The sequence below is a fragment of the Hypomesus transpacificus genome, chromosome 10 (assembly GCF_021917145.1).
Source record: "Hypomesus transpacificus isolate Combined female chromosome 10, fHypTra1, whole genome shotgun sequence".
Classification (NCBI taxonomy): Eukaryota; Metazoa; Chordata; class Actinopteri; order Osmeriformes; family Osmeridae; genus Hypomesus; species Hypomesus transpacificus.
In genome coordinates this window covers 10,698,009-10,718,174 of record NC_061069.1, presented here as the reverse complement: position 1 = coordinate 10,718,174, position 20,166 = coordinate 10,698,009, and the positions used below count along the sequence as shown (strand labels likewise).

The 20,166-nt window shown below is 38.8% G+C and overlaps 1 protein-coding gene across 1 annotated transcript in view; it reads left to right on the top strand.

The window, feature by feature from the left end:
* Window positions 1-20,166, top strand: part of astn1 (astrotactin 1) — a 110,970-nt gene that overhangs the window by 39,138 nt on the left and 51,666 nt on the right. The window contains exons 8-13 of the mRNA XM_047027646.1: window positions 617-691; window positions 2,789-2,926; window positions 6,547-6,697; window positions 12,538-12,704; window positions 13,835-14,029; window positions 17,928-18,055. Coding sequence (XP_046883602.1) covers window positions 617-691; window positions 2,789-2,926; window positions 6,547-6,697; window positions 12,538-12,704; window positions 13,835-14,029; window positions 17,928-18,055 — 854 coding nt within the window. The remainder of the gene's footprint in view (window positions 1-616; window positions 692-2,788; window positions 2,927-6,546; window positions 6,698-12,537; window positions 12,705-13,834; window positions 14,030-17,927; window positions 18,056-20,166) is intronic.

Sequence of the window (20,166 nt, the reverse complement as noted above, 5' to 3'; positions counted from 1 at the left end):
CTGTAGGGCCTATGTAATTCTGACATTCGTCAGAATACTGTCTACAGTTTGGCCCCATAACTTAAAATTGGCACATATTTCTCCTTCTTGGTATCTCCCCCCTTTAGTTATTCCCCGCTCTCATAGTGTGAGTCTAATAGAGACAGCCTGCAGGGGCAGCTTAAATGTCTAATGACCAAGCCCCTCTGGTTTTGGGCCGTTATCAGCTTTTGGCTTCTCTTTTGCCTACAGTATTGTAGAAGCTTACTCAGAAAGACATCAGGCCCTTGTCACTTCTTCTTTTCTCACTCCGTAGACAGTTAAGTCCCCAAGCTGCCAGTGTCTATTAATCTTCATCATTTTCCCCCTCAACTACTCTCCCAGCACTGGTAAATATATAGGAGTCTAAGTCACATCTAGTGTCACAGACTGAGGAACACATTTTTCTATCTGGGTGTTTACTCACAGCATCTGTCATACTAGTTTTGATTTGTGGAATTTTTGGTTAAATTTTTTTTGGTGGACTCAGGGGGGTGGATGGTTGAAATCTGTTTTGAAACTAGTTTGCACTAGAAGGCCATTTTGTTGTGTGTTCGAAAAGAAAGTTTCACTCTTTTATCTTATTATCTCTTGTTAGACCCTGGCCTTATACCATTTTCCAGCGTGGATTTGATCTGGTGATGGGAGAACAGCCATCCGATCGTATTTTCAGGTAGGAAAACCTTACTAGTTTTATGTTACCACAGTCTATTGGTATGGATTATAAATTATTGGTTTGAAAATGACACTTGCCTACTCAAAAGGTAATGAAATCATTTGGAGAGGTATTTTGTACTTCTTTAGATGGTACTTGTGTAGAATGAAGATAGCCCCAAAGACTGAACAAAACAGAGGAAGATTCATTGTACACATTCTGAAATTATACCCTTTTTCATGCTTACGGTTTTGTTTACAGAAAGACTGATGATTTTTTTTCTCCAAACTTCTATCTATGATGGCATCAAAAGCCATGTGTGTAGTCATTTTGTACTTCCTATATATAAAACAACAACATTCAGAATCGTACATGGAATTCTCATTGTAGATAATGGTTTGTTGAATAGAATGTGAGAGATAATGGAATTGTTGTAGAACATCTCTGTTATGCATTATATACAATTTCATGGTAAGTTTGGCACACTGACAATCAGTCGATCAAGTCTCCAGCACATCACACTACCCATCCTGCTTTCTGCTTTACGTTACAAATGGATTGTGATAAAAAAAATAGGGTGGGAAAGTCCATACCAATAAACAGTTCTCTTTCATTTGAATCCCCGAGACCTGCATCTTCAAAAGCCAATAGAAGTATGGCAACATCACTGATTACCCTGCATAGCACTGCTCTCAACCAAAGCATTTTTTTTTTCCAGGACAGATTTAGTTCATCTCATGGTTATAAGCGATAGCTTTGTTGGTCACCAAGAGTCTGTGAGAACTGCCATCGAACAAACATCTCTGTGATTTCTTTTGATACACTTGCTTTTCCTTTACAATGTTATCCCCGGGGTTTCTGTCTCAATATTCTGTCCAGCGTAGCATTTAAAGTGTCTTTGTCCTGCATCATTTCACACCAACCTCAATTCCAACCTCATCTAACTGTTATGTTTTCCTACAGATGTGGAATATGGACAAGCATTTTTTAGGCCAGCCGTTAACTTAGTTACTCATCCGCAATTGTATAATTCAACGAGCAAGCAATTAGCATTGTGGCCATGAATAACAAAGTCCTGAATAAAACAAATGTATATGTTTGTTGTACTTCAGGCTAGAATGAATCGTGAGCTGTGTGCTTACTCTGTATGATCCCAGTATTGTATATTTGACAGTTGTCCTAAATAAGGTTTCATAGCAAGTTTTAAAAACGGTGCCGTATACAGTGCATGCTTGTTCTGTGTTTGGTTGCAGTTACATTATCAGGAAGGGCTGCTTACCTACAGATAATCTCCCTGTACAATTAAAAAGTAAAAACATTTGTCACCCTACAAGGGAGGGAATGAGCTCAGTACTGCAGAGGACCCTTAAGGAGCCATTCTTAAATGGACAGAAAGACTTATGAGACAGCTAGTATTGGCTCCCTTGGAAATAATAGGGAAATAATATGGTTTTAATAGACTTCCCGTGCTCATAATCACCCGCAAGAATCCAGTGCTTTATATTAAATGGTACTGAAGGATGTAGAGAATTTGATTCATATAAAGCTGAAGTTGGAAAGAGGGAAAGTAATTGGACGGACGTAATTAAGCTTTCCTTTTTGCAGCGGTTTAATCATTACATTTCTAAAGTGACTGGTAATGCATGCAGTCCTCCCGATCCAGTGCCCTTTACTTATGCTAAGTTAGAAATGTATTAGATGCAAATTGAACAATGTGAATGCAAAAATGTGTTAAGTCTGCAGAAAACTGTTGTCAACCATTTAATCAACAAGTTATTTTCTACAATGATGCATGCATAATATATTAGCAGTTGTACTGCATTTGATGTTAATCAGAATACACTGTTTAACTTAAATCGTGCTTAAGACTTACACTTCCTGTGCATCACCTTAAAAGATTGATGATATTCATAAAAAAAAGAAGAAATTGTGACTTAATGTCATTAATGTTCTTTAGGCTTGACTAGTTTTGTTTTTTGACCATTCTAAGGACTCAAATTTGAGTTTATTGCTATGAATGAATCATCATTTACCATTAAGAGGCCTGTTGTGAGGGACTACCAGTAACTGCTATGTTATTAAGTTACTGTATATTCCATAACGTGTCTCCTTCAGGTTCACGTATACGCTTGGGGAAGGTATGTGGCTCCCGCTGAGTAAAAGCTTTGTTATCCCCCCTGCCGAGCTGGCTATCAACCCTTCAGCCAAGTGCAAGACTGACATGACTGTCATGGAGGATGCTGTGGATGTGAGGTGAGCAGGGATCCTTTTCTATATGAACTACTCGGGTAAGTTTTACAATTAGGGACGATAGTACTGATGATAGTAAGATGATAACAATTTGATTTATTGGTCTGTGAAATATGATGGTTTTATGATGAATTACAAATTGAATCTAATACCTGCAGAAAATACAAATACAATATGTTGGAGCCTTTTTTGACTTTTGTATCTTAATTTTGACCACATTTTTCTTACAGCAGAAAATGTATGCGTCTTATTACATTCAAAGTTTTTGTAATGTACACTCATAAAAGGTTCCAGACCACGCAAGGGTAATAATGGAAAACTAAAGTTGAGCAAAACATCTATAACATTGCAAAAACAAAAGCAGTGAGACTATGAAATTTACTTGAATTGAATTGTTAAATGGCTCATTGCTTTGGAAAAACACAATTTCTTGAGGTTAGGGGACAAGTAAATCTCTAAAGCAATAAAACAGCAGTGTAGTGACATTAATACAATACCTCAACAAAACCTTTGCAGTAATATCCATGCATAGGGTATACACTAGAGACCCAATGTTTTAGGATGCAGTTAATGTACTATATGCATGTGATATTGTATGAGTTGAACTTTTCATTTCAACAAACCTTGCCCCCTAACATTCAATCAGTGATAAAATCACAGCATTTGTGCACTGCATTTGTGAATCTTGTTTACTTCATATTTTTGTACAGCGGTATACACAGTTGAATGCATAACTCTATAGAGTACTAAAGTCGATATATAATTTGTCTAGAATGTCCAGCCATTGAGATACTTGTCATAATGGAGACACCTTAGTTGTTGCAAAAGTTGCTGCTAATTAGTGAGAAATAATTGTTGATCGGTTGATAGTCTACTTCTTGCTAATCTCAGCTTGTTAAATAACTTTAATGACTTTAGAAAGGGATATATTTGGGACTGTACTGGACCTTTTAATTAAATACAGGATACCTATACCTAATAGTTGACAGATTATTGTATTTATACAAGGGAATTTGTAACATACAGTATGCCAGGCATTGGTTTACAAAGTTACAAAAACAATTGCAAAAATGTCAAACGATTGCAGAAAACATCAAGCCTTTTAGCCTGTTATCCAGCAGATATGGCATTGATAATAATTCCTGCAAAGTGTATGCAATACATTATGATTCATAAGTCATTTTTTACATAATAGGTGAAAGAAAATGTAACCTCTTAAAACATCAGTTAATTTCAGCTCATCCCCATCGTGCACCATTTCTACAATGATGGTTACAGTCATGCCCAGCCATTGCATTGAAGGTGCCAACCCTAAGCGTTATTCAGAAGGTCATTCAATGTGTTGAGTTCAAAAGTTATCAGTCTCAGTTATAAAGGGTTTTATACGGTTTCAGAAAGTTGGATGTATAATATTAGTTTGAGGATGACTTTTTCCTGGAAAAGTTTGAATCCTATTACTAAAAGGGCAGATTTCCATGTGATTAATTTGTATTTTTGTCCAGAACTTGACTAATCTTCAGACATTTGGATTTTTTTTTCACTCTTTGTGAGTCATTACAATTTCTGGGAGCTTTCTGTGCTCTCTACCAGCTTAGATCAGGTTTCAGAGATTCACAAATTATATGTTTGAATTTCTTCTCACCATCTGTTTTCCACCTGTTGTACAGAAGTCTTTATTTGAAAGCCTGTTTACCACTTTAACAGACTCACTGGCACCAACACAATTTCTTAACATGCCAACACAAAAGCTCCACAAATTACTCATAACTTCTGCCTTTCAATTGACATTTTGTAATATAAACCTTTAATTGCACTTCTAAAGCATTTATATTTGTATTTGTATATAACTTATGACATTATTGCAAGAACACAATAATTAGGAACACCTTTCTGAAAATGGCAATAAACAATTCTTGTTCTGACATTCATGAAGGACGGTGATGTGGGATGCATGTAGGCAATAGGAAGATAACAAAGAACTTAACACGGTAGCATAGTGTTTTCCCTTAATCAAACCAAACTTTTTAAACAAATAAAGTCTAATGCAAGGCAAATTACAGGGTGGACAATAACAGGAAGACAGTAAATGATTTTCACTGCCAGTAGCCTAAAGTAAATGACCAATCAGCCTGTCCAGATTTGAAATCACATATGACCTTCTTATTGCTTAGATGCATGTTGATCATAGTCATAATTGATGGTTAGGATTAATTGCACCTTTCAGACATAGACGGCCACCATGAACAGACCACTTAAACATAAGCAGGTAGTATTTAGTGGCAGTTGAGAGACAGAATGTGATGGCAGTTTCCCATCAAACCTGAACAAAGAACTGTCACAGCAAAGCAAATTGTATAATTAAAGCTGCATTAGGTATTATAAAATACATTAAAATATGAAACAATTCTCAACTCAACAGAAAAAAAAATCGAATTATTGTCTGAACTTCCAAGCTTTCCTCCAGCTCAAGTTTGATTGACAGTGGTTTTGCCAAATTAGCCAAGGAGGAAAGCCTTGCCAAAGGCTATTGGCTGGAACATAGTTGACTGGATTGTAGAAGTCGCCCGAAACATTTGAAATGTACATTCCACTGGAACTGAGCAGTCATTGTTGCTAGAATACTCTCAGACGGCCTTGTTAGCATACATGCTAATGGGTGAAACAACTTTTAACCGAAAAGATCTCACCTATTGTTGCATATTGCGTGAACACATTGGTTTATGAGATCAGTCAAACATGCAAATATACATTGGAAAGATGTCCTGGTCATTGAGTGTTAATGGTTAAATAGTGAAATATTACAGCACTAATTAGGCTGACTTTGGACAAAACAAATGCATGCCCAAGAAATGCATAGTAATTCGGTTCAAATTCTGTACATGGGACATTTCAATAGAATTTTAAACTGTACATGAAGTGCATCATTATATTACTGACCAGTTGCATTGTTTTCTTTGTCAACATGAAAACAAGATGATCAATTATAAAATAAAATAGTTTGTTCCGGGAAAATCTGTCTGACTTTGAGAGTTAATGAAACATTATCCTAAATCATAAAAATATTTGTTTTAGGCGCTGGCAGAGCAATACGAAGACTGTGCCAGTGTATAAAAATGAAACTTGCATAACAAGGGAGGTCATTTATTTCCTCTCCAAAGGCAAGGTTCATGGCAGTGTTATTATAAACGTTCTCTGTGCATCAGTGCTGCATTATTTTACCAGCATGGTTATTTAGTACCTTAAAGAACAGCAGTGAGGACATCAGTGCTATGCTATTCATCATTGCTAGCTCGTACAGTAATTCATATTTCAATTTCATCATCTTTATATTTCAACCTTGAAAAACCATTGACTGTTGGAAGGGCAATGCAGATGGCTTTGACGAAGAATGTATTCATCTTAAAAGCCATAGTCTCTTGTGACACTGAAACAGTTTTGATTGTCTGATTCAAAGACATGTATAATTAATTGGAGATATCATTTTTATTCTCGGATGTGTGAGATTGCAACTGTAATCAATGGAATGTTGAATCACTCTAAAAATTCAGATACAAGAACATACTTGGACAGAATCAACAAGTCACTGCAACAAACTTATTTAGCGTTAACATTTTCTCTTACAGAGAGGAGCTGATGATATCCTCCTCCTTTGATAGTCTTGAGGTTCTGCTGGACTCTTTTGGGCCTGTGAGAGATTGCACCAAGGACAATGGAGGCTGTAGCAGAAATTTCCGTTGCATCTCTGACCGCAAGCTCGACTCCAGTGGATGTGTGGTGAGTCAGTATTGCCTGTGGGAGTCTCCCTACTCTCTTCCTCCCGCATAAGGCTGTTTAGCAGCCATGAAATGAGCCAGGCACGTTTGCTTCATGCCCATCTGTCTCGGCTGCCTCTAAAACATACACCTCAATGTTTTTTTTTCTTCTTCAGGTTTCAAAGAATCTTTGTCCGTATTTTGGTTCTCTTTCAGCTCCAAATGCATACAATAGTTTTAGACAGCCAATGTTTTATCAGTGGTGTTTTGACAGTTTAATGGCATTTCAGGTACTGTGATGAACTGAAAGATTTTGACTACAGTAGTAGGTGCTTTGAATGAGATCCAGCTTGCATTAGCTAACTATTGTTTTTAATATCCTGTCATAGCTTTGAGCACTCCTACTTTCAGCTTGGAAAACAAAGCAACACAATGTTGGCCTTCTACAACTACACAAGTAAGACAGATTAGTGAATCATTGAAGTAGTTTACTTTAGTTTAGTGTACACTATGAACTTACTGTGTTCCACAGTATATAATTATCATTGAAAAGCCCCAGAGGGAGTGTGAGTATGTTCTTCACTCGCTTGCTCCGGGGTTGAGTGGGCAGTACAAGTATACACTTATACCAAGGGGTGAGTTTAACCAATTTAAGTCAGTTAAAAATAAACCAGTTTTTACAGAAGTTGAATGCTGTTGTTTTAAGGTTGAATGATAATTTATTTTGGGTGAGCAGAATTGTATTATTCAGGGAAAAGTTATGTCCCAGTTTAGAATTGGAATTTGTCTACCCCTCAATATTGTGAATCCCTTCATAGCCGGTGTGGTCGAAGCATCTGCAGCAAATGCATCCATGTCTGTGCTAATCCAATTAAGGCTGTTAGGGTCTACTTGGCTTTGCTGCCTACTAAGAAACAAATGCATGGAAAACCACCTCGTTTATTTCTCTGGGGTTTATACATGCCACAAACCTTACATTTTCCTGACAAACAAATAGATTTTCCAGTAGTTGATTATACCATTTGAATGATTGGTCTGGTGCACCTAATAGCACTGATGGTCTGACCTTGATGCAGCTGCTACTGGGGTTTTCAATCTGCCTCTGGACTTATAGATGCAAAAGGTTGAGACAAAAACAAGTGGAATCTTTTCCCATGAATTATAGGACACATGATTGATCTATCCAATGTGTCACAATGTCTAATAGCCAAAAGCATTGTGATGTTTGAAATTCAATTTAATTTGTCCTGGAAAATATTCCTTTTCATTAATAGAAATGATGACACTAACTACATTTTCTTTCGGAAGTCAATTAAAGTTTTCCATTTGTTAATATTTTGGAAAGCATATTCTTTGTTGTCTATTCATAATTAACTCTTTATTAGTTCAAACAACTAATTTCCTCCATGTTCAGGATCCTGGTATACCCTGGGGAATTTAACCAGCTTCATTTCACTACGTTTCATCACTGGGTGCATTACCTACAGGGATATAAACAGACAGCTATTAACATATAACTTTTAATCATCTTTCAAACAATGAGAAAACACTTTGCTAAGGAATGAATCTCTTGTCTTCAACAATTTTATCCCAACAGTTAAGCATCCGCCCTTGTTCGTCCAGATATCTGAAATGCCCCCATCTGTTGCATATATTACGTGGCATTTTGTAATTACCTTGTGACTGGGGTATATAAATGATGCTTTCATCCATCTAATCATGGTGGTAAACTGGCTGGGACCCAGAGCCTGATTTCTCGCTAATCAATTAACACCTTGTCTGAGTCCATGCTGCCAGTGCCATCCTTAGTTTAATATCTCTCCTAGCGTGAGCCGCCTCTGCCGTCTGACCCTCGATGATGTATGACACTCCCGGGAAGAGACGACGAGCAGCTCTAAAGTGTAATAATCACCAAATGGTTGATGTGATTAATTAGCTTCTTGTTTCCTGTAAAGAAAAAAAAAAAACGGAAGTTTCAGCTGTCTGACAGTTGAGACATGTCTCTAACACAGGCCAATTTGGGCTCCATCCCAACAACAAAAAAAAGTGTTAAATCTTGTCATCATGTGGCGAATGATGCTTACCTACAGAGTTGTCTGAATTTTACATGGGGTGGATTAGGACTGCTCACACTACCTGGCCACCTGCATGGCGTAGAACCAGATTGGAAAATATGTCGGTCCGACACATTAAGCCTCAGGATTTGCCTGAACTGGATTTTAGAAAATTTTGAATATTAACTGACGAACATTGAAGTTGGTATCGTCTTAACCTTTTCACGTTTTTACATTTGCATGTTCCCAGTGGTAGGTTCTATCCTTCCCCCAAACACTCTTAAGATCTCTGTTGATATCCTACCGACAACATTCCTAAAGAGTGCTCATATATAGGTTTTGCGCTGTTTTATGAAACATACCTGAATGTAGCCTAAGGAGAAGATTTTGAGATGCTCCTATGCTGCTAGCAAAAGCATTTTGTCACCAGATGTATCGACTAACACGCAGACCACATTCAGCCGCAACCTGTCCTGCCGTGAATCACATTTTTAGGCACTAAGCAGTTATGAGCTGTGAGTCAATACTTGGCAGAGGTATTCTGCGTGTGCACTCCTAAAGCAGAGTGCTCAGCACGTCGCCTGCGACTGTGTTTTCCTCCCAGGATCAGTAGGTGGATTTAAGATATACTCCCATCCTCGCTCTCAAAAATCTGCTGTGTGGCTGCGGTCTCCTGGCATACAGATGCTGGGGCATGTTAATGCTCTACTGTAATCCCTAAAGCTACCTTTGAAATATGACCTTTTCGCTCTGTGTACAGCTTCGGGAAAGGCCAGATAAACTAACAGAAAACTCCCAGAAACAGAGAAACAGTGCCACAAAGGAATGCACATCATTGTGTGTAATTTACTAGTTCACATTAACAATGAAAGAACACAATGGTTTGTTGTATAAATGTGTTTTTTTGTTTTACTGCACACTCTGAATAATTATAATCATATTATGAGCAGACTGTTATACACACTCTCATAACCTTCTCACCAACAATGTTCTAAAGATAATTCTTTATTTTATATCAGCTTGAAAACTTTCGCTCATCAGTCTCTGTTGTTCCTTTCCTCCAATCTGCCTTTTTGGCAAATTAAAGAAGAGCATAGCTTCTCCAGCTCTTTAGGAAGGATGTGTTGCCATATACACTACATCACATGTCTGATTTCCATAAGCTGCAGGGGGGCTCAAGGAATTTATTTCCATTAGGAAAGAAAGATTAAAGGGCTTTGTGACTCAATGGATCTCTGATGTACGCTAAATAGAAATATTTCACTTGTTGGGACAGTATAATCAACTATTGTCTCTTTTCATGTTGTTATTTCAAAGAGTATATATTGTTTTTATGTTGTTACTGGTTTGGATCATTATGTTGATTCAATCAGAGTGAGCAGCAGTATGTACTTTATGTAGAAATGGAGTTGTAAGACATTTTTCAAGATGAAGTGAATTAGTAAACAAATCAAATATTTTCATCAATAAGCCCCACATTGGTCTCCTATTATAAATAGCATCTTGTAGAATTTTTGGATTATGCATGTGGTGTTTTTGGTTTAAAAAATAATTATATTTTCTATGACAATGGACTTTTAATGATTAACCTTAGAGTATAATATATATTTGTATACTTTACATTCTCATTACATTATTCATGGACAAATACCCAGATCATGCCTGATGTGGCAATTCAATTTCTAATGATTATAGTCCTTGGGACTACAGGGAAATGGTTCTAAATTCTCTTTATTCCTGTATGTCAAAATATGAAGAGGGGCCTATTACAGGGTCCATATGGAGACACAGAAGGTTCGCCACTGAGGGTCATCAACACATGAATTCCTCTCAGCTCTCCCTACATTTCCACACAACCATCGATTGCAGAGAGAGACAGTGATTTAAAGAGTCTCTGCCCTGAGATGAGTTAGGAGATTCAATGTACCATGGTCTTTACATTACAGGTGATAAATCAGTTGTCACTGTGCCTGTAGCTAAGCGACAAAATCAATAGCAATGTATCCACGGTATGAGGAGGCAGGGGACTCCTGTTAGAATACAGAGCCTGTTCCCTGGATGCACTCAGCCTACTACTGGACATTTTGTAAAGGACCAACACTTCCTGGTGTGATGTTGGACTCCATCAATTGCAATCGACGAGATCAAAGCCAAGCATGCAAACCGACCCCATGCACTTTGCTTTAAAGGTGCCAGCAAATTGACAGAATGGACAGGTCATGAGTTAGAAAAGGAAGCCAGTTTATGTAACCGCATGTTTAGCGAACAGCATGTGTCGAGGCTCTGACTGATATAGCTAAACACCACCTCCACTTACGTAAGATGTACTTGGCTTGATGCTGTGTGTTTGTACTGAGGAAGTTCCAATACATATTTTATGTATTCCCATTTCACCCCTGTGCTGCAACAGAATCTCAAATGTAATGTAATATCCCAGTCATCCCTTGGCCACATCCTGGGTCATCATGAACTATGTATAGAGCAGGGCAAAGACGTGTCTCGTATGGTCCGCGCTAGAACAGTCTATAAAATATTTACATTTATAATAAACTGACATAATCAAACAACTGACACTTAGAATAAAACAAACTTTTCCGGCAACCAAAACAGCAGTTAAAATCTCCTCCGGGTTCTTGTTAACCTGCCCTAGATAGCAAGTGCTGGGATGCCACGGTATGCTGATCAATACATAAGGAATTGAGAGTTTGTAGACTTTGACAAATTGCTGTCTTATTGCTTGGAGGCGAACTGAGTATTCCCCTTGTTTTTAGAAGCAGTGATGCCTTGTTAAGAATCACCCCATCAAAGCATGCTTTGAAGCAGAAGGTTGACAGGCTACATCATGTGAATTTGGCTTCCCAGGCCTCTGAAAGATTGCTTTCGCAAGTACGGGGGAGTCTTTGGAATTTAAGGAACTGGCGTTGAGTTTTTTATGAGTCCCACATGCCCTCCATTAATTTAAACTTTTTTTATATACAGTAGATATTATATTAACATACTTCACAAAAATTGTTTGAAGCACTGTTATGATCAATTCTGCCTGTTACCAAAAAACATATTTATTTAATAAATATACAGAATAGGGATACAGATATGTTGGTAATCAATTATTTTGTTATTGATGATACTTACTTCTAAGTTCATACTGTATAAACGACCTTATCATGCACTGTATTGTATTACATTTAGTCATTTAGCAGACGCTCTTATCCAGAGCGACTTACAGTAAGTACAGGGACATTCCCCCCGAGACAAGTAGGGTGAAGTGCCTTGCCCAAGGACACAACATCATTTGACACAGCGGGGAATCGATCCGGTAACCTTCTGAGTACTAGCCCGACTCCCTCACCGCTCAGCCATCTGACCCCCTGAGTATTAATTACTAGGGGTGTAGCGATACACTCAGCTCACGATTAGATACGTATCACGATACTGGGTGTACTATACAATTTGTATCATGATATTTTGAACAACATTTTAAATGAAGCTAAAATTAAATCAACAGATTTATTTCCCAAATATAAAAAATGTTCAAAAAAAATATTTGTTGTACATACAATTTAGTTAACTCAGTTCAAGTGTTTTTTGTGAATGCAATGAATGCACGCATGACGCAGGTGCAGAGTAGGTCGCTTACAAATATTGCCATAACTCAACTATACATATTTTAAAATGTTGCATTGCAATATATTGTTCCACTATATATTGTTACACCCCTATTAATGACTACATAACTGGCACATTGTGAGGAATGAATATCAAATATATTTCCTTTACTGACTCAAACATCTTTGCAATCAACTCTTAGTGCCCTCCTGGACTGAGCCCCATGAAGGACGGCACAGGATGTTACGACCACCACATTGGCATCGACTGCTCCGATGGTTTCAATGGAGGCTGTGAGCAACTATGTCTCCAGCAACTGGCCCCCCTTGAGGAAGACCCTACCCTCTACAACATCCAGATGTTCTGTGGGTAAGAAGACAGCAGATCATGTTCCTTCTTGGCAGAAATATCAAAGCCGTTAAGGATCTGTAATCATTGAACAAAGATATTGCACCGGGTGTGGATTTCTTTGCCTCTTGCAAATTGTTAATTTAACCTTCAGTCAAAGACAGGAAAGCATGCAGAAGAAGTTAATTATTGGAGACAAATACATTGAGTTTGCAATACTGTTGACCCTTTTCGTACTAAGCTAAGATTACTTTTATTACTATTAACAGTTTGTGCATAGAATGTTAATTATGCCGTTTTGCCATCACATGGCTTATTGTTCACCTCAGTACAACACAGTACACATCAGTATGTCTTAAATGTCAGTGCTGCACCACATCAGCGAGTCAAAGCGAGTTGTCTTGGTCTCAAAGCGATCAAGTTCTGAAAAGAATATTTTGACCTTTCTTTGCCACTGTGTGAAGTCATTCCTTGAGAGTCTGACTGACTTCAGGTGTTGAGATGTGGTTAATTCTTTGTCATATGAAACATGATAATATGACAGGGGAACGCTAACCAGTGTAAGGGAGTGTGCATGCGGAGTGCTGGAGACAAGACATGCAATATCTAGACTTGTACCATGACAGTTTCCTGTAGAACACTGTCATCAGGAAGAGAGATGCTCTCTCTAATCCGCAGCAGCTCCTTTCCCCCTCTCCTCAGCCTTTGATACATTTTACAGAGCACACTAGACACTAGGATGTCAAAATGTCATAAATATGAAAGAGTCTTGAGAGGACGGTTTGGATTATTCCGCTTTTTCGGGGAAGTGGATTTTTTGGTGTTTGTTGAATAGAATTAATAACAATGAATTGATTCTAGACGCAAAGCCGCAAGGTTTATTTTTTCATCTCAGTAAACTATGGTTGGAAAAAGTGAATTTTCGTAACCTGTGGACCGTTTTTCCAGTTAGAGAGAAAAAAAAAGACTGACAGTTAGCTACTGTACAGGAATGTTTACATAATGTTGTGAGGCTATTGGAACACTGTGCACTATCTCTCCAGGGAGAGTCAGGTTGGAATGTGTTTAATACACATTTCACTGACTGCACTGTGTTCCCTAACACATCGAACCCAATCATTACTTGCCTCGTTGTGTGGTTGATGTCGTAGCTGTATTGAAGACTACAAGCGGGGCCAGGACGGTCGATCGTGCCAGCCTTTGTCTGAGGCTTGCACTGAGGGACTGGACTGTGGAGAGACTGCTGACATTCCAGCCAACCAGACGGTGTTTGGCGACCTGTTCTATGGCTACAACAACCACACAAAAGAGATTACCTCAGGACAGATCCTCAAGGCTACATTCAGGTAAATTCATTAATTTTGTCATGCTGTTTCAAGGCACTTGGTTTCCCCGTCAACTGCATATCTGACAGTCATACTCCCATGTCAAATCCCAAGGTTACGTTTCACATGCACGCTCTGCATGATCATGAGCTTATTGTACTTATGAAATTCTAAATGGCTTCTTGGATTTATTTAAGATCTAAGGAGATGCACAGTCCAGTTTTGATGTTTATGGAGTCCGATGGCAGAATGCTTTGAAGGCAGTTTAATTACCATCGTCCACTCTTGGTGCTTTCCGCTACAGTCAGGAAGTCAGAAGGTCAGGAAAATGATCTGCCGGTCCTGAAATCTAATTTTGGTGTGCATGGATCCTGTAGCCAGAGGCAGTTCATCCACTTACAATACGTCACATGAGTGGCGGAGGAAGGCGAACGAGGAAAGTTAATATCATCAAGCAGCTAAATCTCAAATGCTCTGATCTCATTTGAAAGCACCACCACCAGCGAGTCAGGAGTTTTGAGGCAGACTTTGAAAAGCGCAAATGCTCCTGTGCTCTCCAGACAGGGGCAGCAGGGAGAGACTCTTTCGGGAGCTTTGGTTAATGTAAGCCCTAATTACACGAGATGGCAAGGAGTGAATTAAAAGTGACCAGGAGCCAGTGTGGTGTAATGGGAATTAATTGGAGCAGATGAAACATTGGATTTGCTGTGAACAAAAGAGATGCACGATTGTAGCCTTGCTGTGCACCTTGGGTTCTTTACAACGGGAATGCAACTCGGATGTGACAATTAATTTGAAAACAAATAAAATGTTGATAAATGCAGTGCACTAGAGAGATAACTCAGGGAAATAGATGTTGCTGCCGGTGTCTCAGTAAATTAAACTCCAAATACAGCTCTCCAGGTTAGATACTGTATAACCTCAATGATATACAGTACAATACTGTGAGAAGAAAACCAGTCACGTTATCGTGGATCTATTTAAATTAAATGCAGGAGGCACGCAGTCCATCCATAATAATGCTGAATCCATCTACAGATAACCTATTGAGAGGAATTGGCCTTGTGTGGCTCTTGCATGATTTACAAAGAGAGGCACCATAAGAGATGTCATCAAAATCTTTTCCTGGGAAAAATCAAGGGAATAAACCTTTATTATTCTGTTTCATACCCACACTAGTCTCATGGTTGGAGTTTCACTGGCTCAACTTCAAAAGTCCCACCCCATAGTTTCGCGGTGCCACAAAGCATCTGTCTCAGTCTTTGACAGCTAACTTCTGAAAGGCAAGGAGATCACATTCTAATACACTGTAATCATTAACATAATGTTTATCAAGCAGCAGGAACCCATCAACTTTAACTGTGACATAATAGAAAAAGGCAATCGCCACAGACATGGATAACAAAGCATGTAAAAAGCAATCTGGAGATCTTGCATCGGCCTAGCACAGATATGATCTCACACAAACATGCACATGCACATGCTTACCCATAGGCACAAACACACACACACACCTTCAAACCTGACAAACATGAACGTCCTCTCCAAGTCCAAATTGTCTAGCAATCTTTTATTTACCGTATCTCCCCCAAAAAAGTGACATCACTACATAGTCTGGCAGGAGAAATCAAAGGAGAGAGGGAGTGGTGTGAGCAGGTGCCCGCTGGCTCTCCGCAGACAGTTTGCTGGACTAAGATGAGGCATGCCTGTATACTGTACACACAGTGGGGGCCTTGTCTACTGGATGGCCGGGCTTCAGGCTGTGCCACTGTGCCGTGTCTGATTCACTCCACACAGGGCCCAAGGCCTGCTTTCATGCTTGTCAGCTCTGAAGCTCTCTTCAAACTTCCCCAAAAATACAAGGAAAATAGTTAGTTCTGGATTCCTCTGGGCTGGATTTCAATCTTCATATCATAATTTATTTTTCCGATTTCTGTAAGTTTACATTTAGTTTTTTTGTTGATGTTTTTTTGATGACTAGAGGCATACCAAAGTTGTTACAATGTTTGTGGAGGGTGAGGAGAGCTTATACCATCCCAGAGCCCGATGTGTATGAAGTGAGATAGGATCTCAAAAGGATCCCGGCTCAGATTGCCGTTTGTCTGGAGCCTCAGATATGCTATGTCCCACTGGTCGATCTCTTCAGGGCGACTCCATTAGAATAATGAGAGTTAAGAAGCCACCTTTTCTCATTATTCTCCCCCTTTGGCTCCAAGTCATTGCCTTGCTCCCTGACTTCTTCACACAACATGTTCAGAGCAGGTTTTAATGAATATTTTAGTGCCCTTTGTTCTCATTATGGCAGCTTGGGATCATGATTAGGACTACACTCCCAAACTGCTTGGTTGGGTGTTTCCCTGTACCACCCATAGGGGAACACTTTTCTACTCAGTTAATTAAAATATGACATGTCTGTCCAAGTCAGATTGAAGATATTACACTGTGGAAACAACTAACTGGTGCTCTAGAAGTGTGTACATTCTTCACTTCGAGTCCATTTCACCAGTTGCTAAATCAATATAACCAATAACATAACCAATGTGAAGTATAGTATTTCAAATAGTCTAGGCTTAAAACGTTTTTTTCTTCCAATATTGACACACTGGTGCATTTAAAAAGACACAATTCTATTGAAATAACACATTAAAGGGGTAGCAGGTGTTGATTAAATGATGCGTGTATTGAGTTAACATCTCACTACGCATTATCCAAATGGCAAATTATCACTGCCTGCTGATCAATGTACTAAAACACTTGCATGCATTTTCTTCTAACAGTTTTATTCACATCTCCAAACGTAAGATTTTCAGAGAACAACTGAGCATATTTAGACGTGTGTGATTCTATAAATTCTGAAGATACTCGTTGTTTTAAACTTTTCTAAATATCTGCAAAGATAACTTGTGAGGTAAATCTTGTCAATAAATAGTGCAATTCTTTTTATCATCTTGCCAAGCAGTGACAATGTACATGAAATCCTATTTCAGAGCATTTTTCTCTGACCTATTCCAGTAGGTCAGGTTGTATCCTAAACTGTGCCTTTCCCAAAGGGAACCATTTTAGGTCATTTTACACACAATTGCACATAGTGGCATAATTCACCACTCAATCAGGCTCCAAATGGTATCCAAACCACAGTAGTCATTGCTTGGACATTGAGCACTCCACAGGGACATTGCTGCCTTTTCATGAGCCCTATTACACTAGATGCATTTTTATGTTTTGTTAGTAAGCCACTCTAACCTACTGAATCATGTGACGCAATTGATGTCTGCTACTGCACTGTTGGCTGAAAAACAAGTCATTTTATTTTATCTCCAAGACTTTTCTTCAGAAGACTGCATTAATTTACCCTCTTTAATTTGATGAAGGAACTACAGTACAGTAGCTTTTCCAAATTCCCACTATATTTTAAGGAATAAGAAAGGAATATGTGGTCTGGTAAAGAACAAGTGGAGACTATTGAATGGAGTAATCTCATGTTCTATTATGTTTTCCAATTCGTACCATTTGTCTTTTATGTTGAAAGTCTATTCAGACATTCCAATTGGACATTTTAGAGGGATGATCACTACATGACTGAATGAGGAAGCACACAATATGGAGAAGTTAACAGGAAAATCCTTAACGTTAATACATTGGTACACCAGATCAAAAGGGGAAGTGGAGTAAAATCCCAGAATATGGTGTGTGTGATGTGCAGTACTTTCTATTCTTGATACAAGCGTAAGTATGCGGAAGCGTCTAGCATTGAAAGCAGAGGGCAGCCTTATGGTGCGAGTTGTGAGTCTTCCGCCGCTTTGTTATGTTCTCATGATTGACAGTGGGTCTTCTCCCTCCCTCCGTTCCTCCATAAGGCCTTGTTAGATATGTGAGTAATGGTGTCTCTAAATAGGGTGTTGTCTCATCCCTAATCCAGGCAGAAGAACTTTGCTCGGGGCGTCGAGCAGCAGCTCCCAGATGGCATGGTGGTGGCGTCCGTGCCAACCGAGGCTCAGTGCCACGAGGAGCTGTCTGACCCAGTGCCTGACCCAGAATATCTCACAGGTATGACATTTACACATGGCATATGAATGGTGGATTTTGCTACGTTTGGAAATGTACAAACCTTTTTCAAGTTCTACGGAATGCACATTTTGAAAATACATTCCATTTTGGGAAGTGGAATACCGCACCTGTTCTTTTCAGCATTTTATTATTTTACAAACAGTATGCATTCCCTATAATATTGTAATTATCCAAAGTGAAGAGGACATATAAAAAAAACATCTAGCTAGTCTCAGACCAAGATAAAGGTTTGTTAGCTAACCATAAACTATTATTTTTACTTCAAGTTTAAAGTAAAGTGAACATTATTCATAGTTTTACTAAAGTAAGATATTTTAAAAGCAAACCTTTTATTTTTGTGGTCCATGGCAACCATTGTTTTGTCATGGGTTTTGTTTATCCCATACTAGTGGAGGATAAGAGGGCTCTTTCGTGGTTAGGATCTTGAGCTAACAATCTGTAGGCCGAGCTGGTTCATAAAAGCATTGTTGCAAACCATTACTGGGACAGTACTATACAAGGTAATTTACCATTTCATTGTACTCAAGTGAAATGCAATCATTGGCTATCAACAATGGATGTAAGCTTTGTGACCCTGTTGGGACCTGACTTTGATCAACCTCTTAGAATCCTAATGTTGTTATCTTTCATGCACATTTAACCTCATTTCGGAAAAAGGAAGAGGACAAGGGAGAGCCATCATAGAACATGTGACGGCATCCAAACATCTCACCTTCTTATTTTCCTTGAAGCGACTAAATCTACATCCCACCGGGTATGCTACCCACCAGTTCATCCAAGTAAATAATGAACTGGAATTAAATGGAGAGGGTATGAACAGAATAATTTTTCATGAGGAATTGGGTGATTTGGATTGTGCCACTGTTGTCAGATTTCATTAGTAGTTAGATCTGAATTCAGTCTGCCGCTCTCCATACCACAAGCCCTGCACATGGCAGCCATTTGGACAGGATACAGAGGTTCTATGTAAAACAGTCTCATTACGAGAAAAAAAAAATCTTTGGCTCCTCACATAATTCATGCTTCAGTTAGCTGTCTCTCTCAACATTCCATTCACATCTCACAGGTACTGACGTCTTACCAACACAACATTGAAGTATTAAGGTTCACTTCAACCGAACATTTTTGAAGGCATTTTTTTTCACAGACCTCAGATGTTAAGCGGCACTTTCTCCATTTTTTTTTTTTTTAAACGATGTTGAGCTTTTGCGTTTGGCCATGGCATATTAAAAGAAAATTATGTTTGATAACATGACTACAGTATAATACTGCTTATAAGTAGAGTAAATGTTGTTCGGTCCTCTATGTTTTGTAATGACAGGTGAATACACTGCTACAATATGTAAGTAATCCAAGACAGATTCAAGAATAGAGCTGTGATATTGAGATATCTTGTGAATCGGTGGCACTTTAGTGTCACTTCTGTGTCATAACCTTTTTACACATCATTGATCTTTTTAAAATCTTTGTCTTTGGTCCACTCTTTGAATATTGATTGCAATCATCTGTTGTGGTCAATAATCGGAACTGGTCAATCACTGGAACGATCAATAACTGAAACAATGTTGAATCTAATTGCACCAAACTGCGTCATTGAAGTCTGTTTGTACTCAGCAACACACCTGCTTTTTTTTATCCCAGAAAATCACATTGAACTGACTGAGGAGAGTGCACTATGCCCTCAATATGTTTTTGGCTTTTTTCCATTTTGACTGTCTCCCGGCAGAATCATGAATGTGCTGCACCTGCAGTTAATTGCCAACCTAGGTAATTGTCCATGTGACACAGAGGAGAGGAAGCTGTGAGGTGGTGCCTGTGTGTTGAGTGCTTGCCACCCTCCCTTGCTGATTTTGGCAGGTTGGTGCCATGGTCAGTGTATTTGTCACTATGTCAGCACTCCTTGCACTAGCTCTCCAACCCTCGCAGGGCAAGGCATTCATCTTCCTATTCATCTTTGGTTTGGAAGTCATTCATCATAGGCCAGAGGGCTCCATCAATTATTCCAATGGGGGAAGAGAAGGAGGAGAAGCTTTTGAAAGGCAAATACATCTTGATTTAATTGGAAAGCAGGTATCCTCACTGCCACTAAG